Consider the following 13,960-nt stretch of genomic DNA (forward strand, 5'->3'; position numbering starts at 1 on the left):
AAAACCAAAGAGGCACCGACGCCTCTAATGGAAGGATAGGCGGAGTCTTACCCTAGAGAGAGTAGGCATGCACAATGACCCGTCCGATCCACCTAGAATATAGTGGAACAAGACGCAGGGCGGCCACTGTGAGGTCCATCAGGAAGGACAAGGACTCAGACTGACAGAAAGAAGCTGTGACTGAGAGATAGACCCGGGGAGCCCTAACCACATCCAAACCATGGAGAGCCGCCTCCTTAGTATGCTTCAGAGGAAGACAAAAGGAAGGAAGAACAATGTCTACAATAGAATAGAAGGAGGACACCAGCTTAGGTAGAACAGACTCCCAGGTCTGAGAACTTCCATATCCTTGTGTAACATAAGAAACGTAGCGTTACATGGAAGCCCCACCAACTTGGAAACCTGAGCAAGGCGTGAGAGGAACTCTTCCTAGAAGACCCCTGAGTAGACTCGGATGGAGGGACCTTTGGTTTTGGGCTTGCTGGGTAGGAGTACTCTTGCCACCCTCAATGTTTTTGAAAAACACATCCTACTCCTTCACTGACCAGACGTTCTCCCGCAAAGGGAATCCTTTCCAGGTGCTTTTTTCATGCAGGCTCCGCCCACCAATATTAAAGCCAGAAAATCCTGAGCATCTAACCTGACAGCAGAGGAAGAGAGTCCACCAACCCTTCCTACCGGTCCTCCAAGCTCACAAGATGGCCACCGCTGCTCCTGCAGTTACGAACTCCAGATGGAGCCATCCCCCCACTTGTACTGGCGGATGGGGGTGATTAAAGATGACCGGCACAGTCACCGGTCAAGGACCCCAAAGTGAGGTGGACGCGGCAGTGCTTGTCCATTCTAAGGCCACAAGGTCAGCAGGTTTAGGGGGGTCAGTAAGGGGGGGTGCGGAAATGGCAAAGCAAAATGTTTTTCGTCCTGTGAGCTGTAACCCGGAGGACTCTGGAGGGGGGTTGGGGAGAGTGTTAGGAGGCGACATCTACTCACCACCCACCAATCAATACATCCACAAGACCAGTGGAGCTCGCCCCCCACCTCCGGGAGGAAGTCCCCAGGGACTGGGTCACACCATGTGCATACGCCACTGTCCTGGACCTGTAAAGCACCCTGGTCCACAAAGCAACAGCCCGAGGGGTACTGATCCGGAAACTGGGAAGTAGCCGCCGTGGCTGGACATGGCCAGAAGAACTTGAGAGAAGAATCGATGAGACAAAAGGTCACTAAACTACCGCACATCTCCATCAGTAGAGAGGAGACGTCCATCACCTAAGGACACTAGCCAAAAAATTAGGATTTCCTGGTGGGGGAGGGGCTATATCATTGTCCTCACAACTCTGGCCAGTGTCCAATCACCTGATATCTGCATATAGATGTCTCTGGATCTGCCTGCGTCCTGTGTTGTACCATCAAGAAAACAGCTTTACCCACGTGTGTCTCATCTGATGTTTATTATGATGGGAGTTCCATGAGAAACCTTTTCCACACACACAGGACAGGAATACGGCTTCTTGGCCTCGGGCAATCTCTGATATACAAGAAGATGGAACTCCTCTGAAAAACATTTCCCTCACTCATGTGAGATCCATAATGTCTGAGCAGTTAATGAAGAAATCACTTCCCACATTCATTGTAGAACTATAGCTTCTCCCCCCGTGCGCAAACAATGATGACTGGAAGAACAGCATTTCTGTGAAAAACTTTTCCCACACTCAGGGCCTCTCGCCCGTGTGCAATCTCTGGTGTCTGTTCAAATGGGAACTTGTTCTAAAACATTTACCGCACTCTGAGCAGGAATATGGCTTCTCGCCTGTGTGTGATCTCTGATGTGTGTTAAGAGAGCTCCATGATGTAAAACACTTCCCACACTCAGAGCAGGAATATGGTTTATCGCCCGTGTGTAATCTCTGATGTCTGTTCAAATGGGAGCTTGTTGTAAAACATTTACCGCACTCTGAGCAGGAATATGGTTTCTCGCCTGTGTGTACTCTCTGATGTGCGGTAAGATTGCTCTTAAGTGAAAAAGATTTCCCGCACTCAGAACAGGAATGTGGCTCCTCCCCCGTGTGTAATTTCTGATGTTGAATAAAATTACACTTTTGTGCAAAGCTTCTCCCACACTCAGGACAGGAATATGGCTTCTCCCCCGTGTGAGATCTGTAATGTGCGACAAGGTTTGATTTACGAAGAAAACATTTCCCACACTCGTAACAGTAAAAAGACTTCTCACTAATGTGAGAACTCAGATGAACACAAAGATCTGATTTAGAGGTAAAACTTTCCCCACACTCAGGACAGGAAAATGTCTTCTCCTCCTGAATTCCGGCACCATCCCCCACAGGACGAGGTTGCTCAGAGTCAGAGGGATTCCATGCTCTAGCCACACTGTGAAGTCCACCATCCATAGCTGAGCTCATTGTCTCTTCTCCCGCACAATCTGCTGTGATGTCCTCATCTTCCATCTTACAACCTGGAGATAAAGTCAGAGGATCCTTTGAGGGTTTCTCCATGGCGTGTCCTGGAAACATAGAAACACATGATGGAGAGATATGAGAGGGTTAGATGACTTCACTCAACATTCAACCTGGATCAGGAGGTCTGAGGGAGCAGATGTTCTCTGTGGAGGTCCCAACCAGCTGGGACTCCTCCCCTCTTCAGTCAAAGGGCCCCCTGTCCTCCTCCCAGATCACTTCTACATTTACACAGCCCTGTCAGAAGAGGTGGAGCCAATGGGGACTGGGAGGAGCATTCTCTTCACCCAACCACAAGCCTAGACAATGGGTCATGTGATCTCTGATAAACAAGAGGACCAAAGTTCAGACTTGTAGACCCTTCACCACAGAGCAAGTGACCCCAGACCTAGACTTCTGGTGATGAGCAGCACTGGAGGGAGCTTGGAGAAGTATGTTCTCCTGGAAAGAGAAGTGTTTCAGTCTTTGTTACTTTTCATCCCAACAAGACTGATAATAGAGTTTTATGTTTAGCTAGAAGTCTGCTGGAAGAAGAGATGTCCTGGGATTTTAATTCAATCCCCATGTCCCGCTGCCGGCTTTTCCCCAAACACAAGCTGCCCGCAGTGATGAGTCTTTAGTTCCCTATGACAGACTAGACGGCTTGTTATGCTCTGCTGGATCACATGGAGGAATTGGAGAAGTCAGGGAGTTCTCTCCCGTTTCCTCTCCTGAGGGAGAGAGCGGAGTGCCGGGCACAAGTCTTCTGTTCCCCGTGACAGACAAGGCGGCTCTTCCAAACCACTTTTCCCATTTTTTTTTTTATTCTGCCATAATGAGAGGAGGAGGAAGAGAAGGAGGAGTAGATGAAGAAGTAGAAAGAGAAGAAGTAGAAAAGGGAAGAGGAGTGAGAGCAAGAGGAAGAAAGAGGAAGAAGGGGAGAAAGAGGAAGAAGGGGAGAAAGAGGAAGAAGAAGAGAAAGAGGAAGAAGGGGAGAAACATGAGGAAAAAGAGGAGGAAGAAGAGGAGAAAGAGGAAGAAGGGGAGAAAGAGGAGGAGAGGAGGAAGAAGAAGAGGAGAAAGAGGAAGAAGGGGAGAAAGAGGAAGAAGAGGAGAAAGAGGAAGAAGGGGAGAAAGAGAAAGAGGAGGAGAAAGGAAGAAGGGGAGAAAGAGGAGGAAGAAGAAGGGGAGAAAGAGGAAGAAGGGGAGAAAGAGGAAGAAGAGGAGAGAGCAAGAAGAGGAGGAAGAGGAAGAAGAGGAGGAGGAGGAATGGGAGAAAGAGGAAGAAGAAGAGGAGAAAGAGGAAGAAGGGGAGAAAGAGGAGAGAGAGGAAGAAGGGGAGAAAGAGGAAGAAGGGGAGGAAGAAGGGGAGAAAGAGGAGGAAGAAGAGGAGAAAGAGGAGAAAGAGGAAGAAGGAGAAAAGAGGAAGAAGGAGAAAAGAGGAAGAAGGGGAGAAAGAGGAGAAAGAGGAGAAAGAAGAGGAGGAAGAAGGAGAGAAAGAGGAAGAGGAGAAAGAGGAAGAAGAGGAGAAAGAGGAAGAAGAAGAGGAAGAAGGAGAAAAGAGGAAGAAGGGGAGAAAGAGGAGAAAGAGGAGAAAGAAGAGGAGGAAGAAGGAGAGAAAGAGGAAGAGGAGAAAGAGGAAGAAGAGAAGAGGAGAGAGCAAGAAGAGGAGGAAGAGGAAGAAGAGGAGGAGGAGGAATGGGAGAAAGAGGAAGAAGAAGAGGAGAAAGAGGAAGAAGGGGAGAAAGAGGAGAGAGAGGAAGAAGGGGAGAAAGAGGAAGAAGGGGAGGAAGAAGGGGAGAAAGAGGAGGAAGAAGAGGAGAAAGAGGAGAAAGAGGAAGAAGGAGAAAAGAGGAAGAAGGAGAAAAGAGGAAGAAGGGGAGAAAGAGGAAGAAGAGGAGGAAGAGGAAGAAGAGGAGGAAGAGGAGAAAGAGGAAGGAGAGAAAGAGGAAGAAGAGGAGAAAGAGGAAGAAGGAGAGAAAGAGGAAGAAGGAGAAAGAGGAGGAAGAGGAAGAAGAGGAGAAAGAGGAAGAAGGGGAGAAAGAGGAGGAAGAAGGGGAGAAAGAGGAAGAAGGGGAGGAAGAGGAAGAAGAGGAGGAATGGGAGAAAGAGGAAGAAGAAGGGGAGAAAGAGGAAGAAGGGGAGAAAGAGGAAGAAGGGGAGAAAGAGGAAGAAGAGGAGGAGAGAGCAAGAAGAGGAGAAAGAGGAGGAAGAGGAAGAAGGAGAAAGAGGAAGAAGAGGAGGAAGAGGAAGAGGAGAAAGAGGAAGAAGGAGAGAAAGAGGAAGAAGAGGAGAAAGAGGAAGAAGGAGAGAAAGAGGAAGAAGGAGAAAGAGGAAGAAGAGGAGGAAGAGGAAGAAGAAGAGGAGAAAGAGGAAGAAGGAGAGAAAGAGGAGAAAGAGGAAGAAGGAGAGAAAGAGGAAGAAGGAGAGAAAGAGGAAGAAGGAGAAAGAGGAAGAAGAGGAGGAAGAGGAAGAAGAGGAGAAAGAGGAAGAAGAGGAGAAAGAGGAAGAAGGGGACAAAGAGGAAGAAGGGAAGAAAGAGGAAGAAGAAGAGAAAGAGGAAGAAGGGAAGAAAGAGGAAGAAGAAGAGAAAGAGGAAGAAGGGAAGAAAGAGGAAGAAGAGGAGAAAGAGGAAGAAGGGGAGAAAGAGGAAGAAGGGGAGAAAGAGGAAGAAGGGGAGAAAGAGGAAGAAGGGGAGAAAGAGGAAGAAGAGGAAGAAGGGGAGAAAGAGGAAGAATAGAAAGAAGAGGAGGGAGAGGAGAAGGAAAAGGAAGAGGAAAAAGAGCAAGAAGAGGAGAAGGAGGAGTAGCAGGAGGAGGAGGAGGAGGAAGAGGGGACATCAGCAATGCTGGCTGAATAGTGTCTCCCTGTCCTGGGAAGAGGAAGCCACCACTGCGACACACTAAACGAAGTCCTCATTCACACCATAGTTACATAGTATTTGGGGTTGAATAAAGACATACGTCCATCAAGTCCAACCCGTATAGGTCCGCGCATCATCTCATTCTTAGGGATACTGGTACCCCCGGATATTACGGTCCCTCAAGAAATTGTCCAAACGTTTCTTGAACAAATCTACACTCTTGGCTGAGATGACGGCCGATGGCAGTGAGTTCCAGACCTTAACCGCTCTTACTGTAAAGAACCCTCTTCGCCCATTGTGCTGGAATTTTTTCTCCACCAACTTTAGGTGGTGGCCTCTAGTCTTTGTAATGGAGTTAATCTCAAAAAGTGTATCGGGAACGTGCGTCAGATGCAGACAAAAGCGTGCGCTTTGATGCGCTTACACAAAAAATGTGCGCCTAACATGGAACGCGCTTCCTGCGCCATTACTAGTTAATAGCACCCCAAAAACAGCTCAGGAAACCCTCTTTTTTCTCATGCCGAACGCATGTCACAGAATTGGCTACACGCACTACTATCCAGCATTCGGCTCACGTCAAGGGACTCATTGAAATCAACGGGGACGTGCGCCACACGCGTGAAACAAACGCCAAACGTGTCACTGCAATGCATGTCATCGCTACGCTATGGTGTGACTGGGACCTGAATCCCTGATGTGTCCCTATGAAGGAGCTCTCCCTGTCCGCTCACCATCACTAGACACACTGACACTACGGATGATCTCCCACCCCCGCTTATAGTGAGGGGGCGGGGTTATCCACCTCCTCCCCCTATGATTGGTTGATGACCAGGGACAAAGGTTGCACAGAGCACTATGGGTGAACCTCAAAAATAACTAACCACAAAATCAACCAAAATTTGAATCTGGGAAATTGGGGTAAAATTTTGGTACAACCCGAATCTGAGTCTCATCCCTCACACAAGAGACTGCTAAGGTGACACGTCTCCAAAAAGGAAGAACATTTTCCGACCCTAAAAGCGGGTTAAGGTTCTGACCCTGAAGGGGTTAATATATACATGTCCACTATATATATATATATGTGTGTAGCAGCATCTGCTGGAGATAAAGGACATCACAGTGACTATGGAGGACGGACATGACAGGGGGCATTACGGGGTGTAAATATAAAATATCTTATTACCTCCTCTGCTGCCAATTCCGGCAATGTTTCCTTTTATACGGCTTCCTGATACACCTCTCTCCCGGAACTTCCTGTCTCTATGTGACATCACTTCCCGTCTGTACCTGACATCACTTCCTGTCATAGAGACTTCCTGTCTCGGTATAGGTGAGGTCACCTCCTTGTGGAGCTCAGAGGAACTGCAGCCTCGAGAAGCGTCTCGTAGAGTGAACACGGCCTTGTCATTGTTGCCGAGTGTCCCGGATGGTCATCAGTCACGCCTAGACCCAGCTAGTCCACTCAGCTGCCAAGGCTGGGCTTTGGCAATGGGCAGACATGTGACCCCCCTTCCATACTTATAACACCCCACAAAGCCCTGAGAATGAGGGAGATGATCTGAGAGAAGTCCCCGTGGGATTCTTTTAGGTTTCTAACACATCCTCGGTGATCTATGAGCATGGGGAGTGTGATATCATTCCAGCAATAGATCATTTCACCATTCTGATTTGTGTCCCGGTCATATTTGCCCCTTAATGGTCTTTTCCTGTCCCGAGGAGCCTGTGACTTCAGAATATAGGAGTGGGATGATGTCACAGATATTCTCTTAATTTACTGATATTAGAGATATTTGATTCATTCCGTAGTCACCAGAGGAGACAGAAGTCCACAATGTGAGTAGAAGGCTTGGACCTGGACATGGAGGTCCATGGAAGGACCTGAGACCCGGCCACTAATGACCCCCTGACAGGTCATCCAGGCTTGTGTGCAGATCAGGATGGACATCTTCAGACGTGTCACCTACAACCCCAGCAGAGGAGGAGAGATCTATACACAATGGACTCCACGTTGTCTGAGAAACGTTTGTCCTTTCCTTAGATCAGAGGGATTATGTTTCATCTCTAATAACATCCAAAATATCCGTCACAGGGAGATGATAGGACACATTATGGGCCACATGCAGATGCCAAATTGTATGTTTCTGGGGAACTCAATCACCTAGAGACCAACAGAACCGTTATATGGGCCCGGCATTAGGATGATGCGTTGGTGTCAGAATTCCCACCCAGCCATTCGAACCAGGAGGTCCATATAACCTACAGCCCCTTGAGACGGCCAGAACCACTCACAACACGTGAGGTTACCACCTCCATATGTGTTGGGCCCAGGGGTGAGTCCATCCCACGTCAATACCTCTATAAATTGAGCAGCATGAAAAATGAACTGTGGAAGTCACTTGGGGCTTCTCGTGTTAAGGTTCTACCTGGTGAAACAAGACTAGTGACCCTAGATAACATTGATAATGAAAGATTGTCTATACTCGTCCATTCTCGGTATGCTAGTGCCGTGTGAACAGCATTGGGCTGGCTATATGCCCCGTGAAACTTTTATACATGAAGCTCTTGGCGTTAGGAGCACGTCTAATACCCCTATGTCTGTTGCAACCTCCCGGCTCCATCTGGTGGTTGTCTGTTGTCACTGCAGCAATCTCAGCCTTGTCCGCTTTGGGCTAATGGGCCGCACACCCCTCAGCCTGGGGATTGGTTCGTGGTGCTTGAAGTTATTTTTGTGATAGTTCAGTCTAGCTCTGTCTGCACAAGCCTGTATCCTACCATATTATATCTCGCACTTCTCTGTCTTGTATCATAGTCTTGTATCGTAGTCCTATCTTGGTCCTGTATCGTAGTCTTGTCTCGTAGTCTTGTATCGTATCTTGGTCCTGTATCGTAGTCTTGTCTCGTATCTTAATCCTGTATCGTAGTCTTGTCTCGTAGTCTTGTATCGTATCTTGGTCCTGTATCGTAGTCTTGTCTCGTAGTCTTGTCTCGTATCTTGATCCTGTATCGTAGTCTTGTATCGTAGTCTTGTCTCGTATCTTGATCCTGTATCGTAGTCTTGTATAGTATCTTGGTCCTGTATCGTAGTCTTGTCTCGTAGTCTTGTCTCGTATCTTGATCCTGTATCGTAGTCTTGTCTCGTAGTCTTGTCTCGTATCTTGATCCTGTATCGTAGTCTTGTCTCGTAGTCTTGTCTCGTATCTTGATCCTGTATCGTAGTCTTGTATAGTATCTTGGTCCTGTATCGTAGTCTTGTCTCGTAGTCTTGTCTCGTATCTTGATCCTGTATCGTAGTCTTGTCTCGTAGCTTGGTCCTGTATCGTAGTCTTGTCTTGTATCTTGTATCGTAGTCTTGTATCGTAGTCTTGTCTCGTATCTTGGTCCTGTATCGTAGTCTTGTCTCGTATCTTGATCCTGTATCGTAGTCTTGTCTCGTGTCTTGATCCTGTATCGTAGTCTTGTATCGTATCTTGATCCTGTATCGCAGTCTTGTCTCGTATCTTGATCCTGTATCGTAGTCTTGTCTCGTATCTTGCTTCTGGTTTCTAAACTAATGAGATAGTTTTTATTGAGCTTTTTATAGAAAACAACTTTAATCACCTCCCGGCCGGCCTTTTAAAAAAAACAGCCGGCCGGGAGCTCTCTAGATCTGAGCGGAGCGCCTTTGGACGTCCGCTCAGCCACGCCCCATCGCGCGAGTGGGAAAAGCCCAAAATGTAAAAACAGGCAGCGATGCCTGTTAACATACAAGCGATCCGCCGGCTAAACAATTTAAAAGCTTGACATGTTTGGTGTCTATTTACCAGACGTGACCCCGTCTTTTATATTTTACCCCCAAAAAAGTGGGTAATAATAAATGTTTTCTAACATAATGTTAAAAAAACAACTTTTTTTTTCTCCAAAATTTTCTGTAATTTCTCCTGAATATAGTAAAAAATAAAAACCAGTGGTGATTAAATACCACCAAAAGAAAGCTCTATCTGTCCCCAAAAAATGGTATAAAATTAATTTCAGTACAGCGCTGCATGACGGAATAAATGTCAGTCAAAGTACCGCAGCGCTGAATACTGAACAATGGCCGCCACAGGAAGGGGGTGTAACACCGCGGTCAGCAAGTGGTTAATATAAAGAAAACAAAAAAGAAAAGAAGAAGTCACGTGACTCGAGCACAAATGATGGGGTGAAATTAAACGGGTCACGTAGTAAAAGGAATCCGCAAACAAAATGCGGATTAGGATACATAAGGTATGAAATGTGATGTCATCCAAATAATGACATAATGGCGCATACGGCACAACGTTTTTCGGCATGTAAGAGGTCAAAAGAGGAGCAGGAGAAATAGAAATGGCAGCAATGAGTCGACTGTGATTGGTGATGTAACCAATGGGACCGTATCCGAGAGCACCAATCATTACACCCCGTGGAATATTCGGGGCGGATATGACACGTAGCCGGCCGTATCAGCAAAGAAACTTTTATTCTTATCCTCAAACAAAATACAAGATTCGGCTCAGCGCCTGTATGCTAAGTCCCACCTCAGGGTAAGAGTCCCAGCCTCAGGGTAAGAGTCCCAGCATCAGGGTAAGAGTCCCAGCCTCAGGGTAAGAGTCCCAGCCTCAGGGTAAGAGTCCCAGCCTCAGGGTAAGAGTCCCAGCCTCAGGGTAAGAGTCCCAGCCTCAGGGTAAGAGTCCCAGCCTCAGGGTAAGAGTCCCAGCCTCAGGGTAAGAGTCCCAGCCTCAGGGTACTCCACTGCCGGGCCCAGCCCTCTCCCACGCAGCGGCTGTGGAGAAGAACGCTCAGTGTTCTGAAAGCGCAGCGCATTCTTCTCACAGCCGACATGCGAAAGCCAACAGCATAAGATGCCATAGCGAGCCAGACCCATAGCGCCCCCCCCTCTGTGCCCCGGGCCTCGTAGCGGCCGCCTGGGTCGCCATGGCGATTGTTACGCCACTGCTTTGTAGTCTCTGAGGTAACAAGGGCATCTAAAGCCGGAGCGGGAGGGAGGCACTGAGGATCAGACCTGAACTGAGAAAGTAAAACGCGTCTAATTTGAATGAAGTTATTATGGGATGGACCAAATCTGGATTGCAAATGTTGGAAGGAGCAAAGGTCATTATCCCTGAGGCACCACCACGGACTTTCCTGAATTACCGCCACGGGGACCTGGTTATCGGCCCGCAAGCATTCTTCTCTGCTATAGGAGAACTCCCGCCTTATCTTATTTCCAGATCATTCTTCTGAGGATCCAACAACAACGCCACCGCCCCTTTACTGAGGTTCTCCGGAGACTCCGCGACAAAGGTTTCAAGTACAGTCCCCTCTATCCGAGTCACTGATGGGGGAAAGGCCCGTTTCTTCGATTCTCCCGCGGCTGTGACCACCTGGCTGGATTCTCGTAGATGCACCTCGGGTACACCCGCCTCGCTCCTCCGTGTGTTCCCCGCGGGACTTGTCTTCTGGTTATTTGTGTCCCTTCGCAGTGACCTGCCAATGGTTCATCTGTCTACTAACCCGTGCGCCACCTGATGGAACTCTCCGTTATACTTTCCCTTCTAGCTCTCCTTTTCTTGTTCATGGAAAGTTTTGCCCGCGGGGTTCCTTAGCTGACCAATAGAACATCTTCTTCTATGTTTTCTTTCTGGTTTAGGGAACAAACCCTCCGGCACTGTTTATGTTTCCTGGCTTGTTGCTGGGTGGGTGGGGTGTTTATCTTCATTGCGTGCACCTTCCCCCAACTTTTACCTAGAGTTTGATAACACAACTATCTAACCCTCCCCCCCCATGCCATGGTCCTTGGTGTCATCCATGACTCGGACCTCACCTTTCTTCCCCACATCCAATCCCTATCCAAATCCTGCCGCTTTCACCTTCGTAGCATCTCCAAAATAAGCTCCGCCCCCGTCTATATCTCAAACATTGTCTCAAAATATCACCCCAACCGTCCCCTCCGCTCATCCATTGACCTCCTGCTTTCCAGCTCCCTTGTCAGCTCCTCCCAAGCTCGCCTCCAGGACTTCTCTAGAGTAGTGGTTCTCAACCTGTGTAACCTCAGGACCCAAATTTGTCCTCGGTCATTAGGGGGCGACCCAAATTGCACTGCGTTCGAACCGTGGATGGGAGGTGCGTTTGGGACTCCAGTCCAGGCACCTCTATAGGACACACGAGGGAGCTGTACATATGGATGAGCTCCCTCGTGCCCATAGCCGCTTCACCTCAAGCTTACACTGGGCTTACACCGGGTCCCAGGCAGCATATTTTGGTGTGAGAACTGACAGCGCTGTGCTAGGGGGAGGCTGAGGAGCCTCTCACCTAAAAATGTGGAAGGCACGCTATGACCCACTAAACATGGGGTCACGACCCACCAGTTGAGAGCCAGGGCTCTAGAGTCTCTCCCATCCTCTGGAACTCTTTACCCCAACCTGTCCGTCTATCTCCCACACTGACTGCCTTTAGGCGATCCCTAAAGACTCATCTCTTCAGGGAAGCCGATCCCACCTCAACCATTCATCCCCACACAGCTCCCTCCTCATGTATCACTGGCCCCTCCCCTTTTAGATTGTAAGCCCTCAGGGGCGGGGCCCTCCTTACCATCTTGTCTTGAATTGTATTGTGATGTCTTCCTTATATTGTACAGCGCTGCGCAAACTGTTGGCGCTATATATTAATGATACAGTTGCACTTAACGGAGGTTGTTAGGAATGATTTATATAAGCGCAAGCAATGGAAGACTGCCGGCTACGATGTCCCAAAACGATAGACCGGTAACAGTGGTCTCTGAACTTAGGACACGCGATGGTTCACCTCTCACCCGACCTGATCTTATTGTGCAGGAACTTGAAAGATATCACACTAACTTGCTCGTCTACTGATGTCCTGGCTTTATTGGATAGGATGGCGCTTAACTGGATATCTGATGGGTACCGCGAGGCCTTGGTTAAAGGAGAACTACGGGGTCAGGGCTTTCCCCATAGTTCTCCTTAGGGCAACGGGAGGACACAAACTAGCGTCCAATGAAAATCACTCATCTCATAGTTCTCCTTTAAGCCTTTTTCTCTGAAGGAAGTTCTAACAGCTGATGACCTTATAAATGGAGTATACTACAGAACCCGCCCCCCTTCCACCGAGATGTATGAGGAGGGGGAGGGGCGGCTCCTCCAACAAGTACGAGCCGTAGATACAAAACTACTCAGACTGACAAGTTCTGATTTCTGTGTTTAACATTTCCCACACTCAGGGCAGGAAAATTGAAATTCTGACATGTAGACGTCTCTGGATCTATCTGTGTCCTGCGCTGCACCATCAAAAAAACAGCTTTACCCATGTGTGGCTTATCTGATGTTCAGTATGATAGGAGTTCCATGAAAAACCTTTCCCGCACTAGGGTCAGGAATATGGCTTCTCCTCTGTGTGTAATCTCTTATGTGTCTTAAGAGAGGTCCTTGCTGTAAAACATTGACCACAATCAGAGCAGGGATATGGCTTCTCACCTGTGTGCGCTCTCTGATGTTTGATAAGATTTCCCTTTTGTACAAAATCTCTCCCGCACTCGGAGCAGGAATATGGTTTCTCCCCCGTGTGCAATTTCTGATGACTATAAAGGGGGCCCTTCTGTGAAAAGCGTTTTCCGCACTCCGGGCAGGAATATGGCTTCTCACCTGTGTGCGACCTCTGATGACTGGAAAGATTGCTTTTCTGTGAAAAACCTTTTCCACACTCAGGGCACGAGTATGGTTTCTCGCCGGTATGTAATCTCTTATGCGAGTTAAAAGAGGTCCATGTTTGAAAACATTTACCACAATCAGAGCAGGAATATGGCTTCTCACCTGTGTGCGCTCTCTGATGTGTGGTAAGACTGCCCTTAAGTGAAAAACTTGTCCCACATTCTGAGCAGGAATATGGCTTCTCCCCCGTGTGCAATTTCTGATGAATGGTGAGAGGGCTCTTCCGTGAAAAACGTTTCCCGCACACGGTGCAGGAATATGGCTTCTCACCCGTGTGCGATCTCTGGTGAACAGAAAGAGTGCGCTTATGTAAAAAACCTTTCCCACACTCGAGGCAGGAATATGGCTTCTCGACTGTGTGTAATTTCTTATGCTTGTTAAGAGAGGTCATTGCTGTAAAACATTTCCCACACTCAGAGCAGGAATATGGCTTCTCCCCCGTGTGAGATCTGTAATGTGTGACAAGGTCTGATTTACGAAGAAAACATTTCCCACACTCATAACAGTAAAGAAACTTGTCACCCATGTGAGAACTCAGATGAACACAAAAAGTTAAATCAGAGCTAAAACTTTCCCCACACTCAGGACAGGAAAATGTCTTCTCCCCCTGAATTCCGGCACCATCCCCCACAGGACGAGGTTGCTCAGAGTCAGAGGGACTCCATGCTCTATCCACACTGTGAAGTCCACCATCCATAGCTGAGCTCATTGTCTCTTCTCCCGCACAATCTGCTGTGATGTCCTCATCTTCCATCTTACAACCTGGAGATAAAGTCAGAGGATCCTTTGAGGGTTTCTCCATGGCGTGTCCTGGAAACATAGAAACACACGATGGAGAGATATGAGAGGGTTAGATGACTTCACTCAACATTCCATCTGGATCAGGAGGTCTGAGGGAGCAGATGTTCTCTGTGGAGGTCCCAACCAGC

At 48.1% G+C, this 13,960-nt stretch overlaps 1 protein-coding gene across 1 annotated transcript in view; it reads right to left on the reverse strand.

The window, feature by feature from the left end:
• Positions 1–12,674: 12,674 nt before the first annotated feature.
• The window catches only part of LOC108804483 (gastrula zinc finger protein XlCGF57.1-like), a 31,053-nt gene continuing 29,767 nt past the window's right edge, over positions 12,675–13,960 (reverse strand). The window contains exons 5-6 of the mRNA XM_018576258.1: positions 13,434–13,841; positions 12,675–13,349 (exon numbers count right to left, since the gene is read on the reverse strand). Of these exons, the coding sequence (XP_018431760.1) occupies positions 12,694–13,349; positions 13,434–13,841 (1,064 nt within the window). The 3' untranslated portion in view covers positions 12,675–12,693. The remainder of the gene's footprint in view (positions 13,350–13,433; positions 13,842–13,960) is intronic.

Source organism: Nanorana parkeri, unplaced genomic scaffold (genome assembly GCF_000935625.1).
Source record: "Nanorana parkeri isolate BGI_ZX_2015 unplaced genomic scaffold, ASM93562v1 scaffold61, whole genome shotgun sequence".
NCBI classification, from domain to species: Eukaryota; Metazoa; Chordata; class Amphibia; order Anura; family Dicroglossidae; genus Nanorana; species Nanorana parkeri.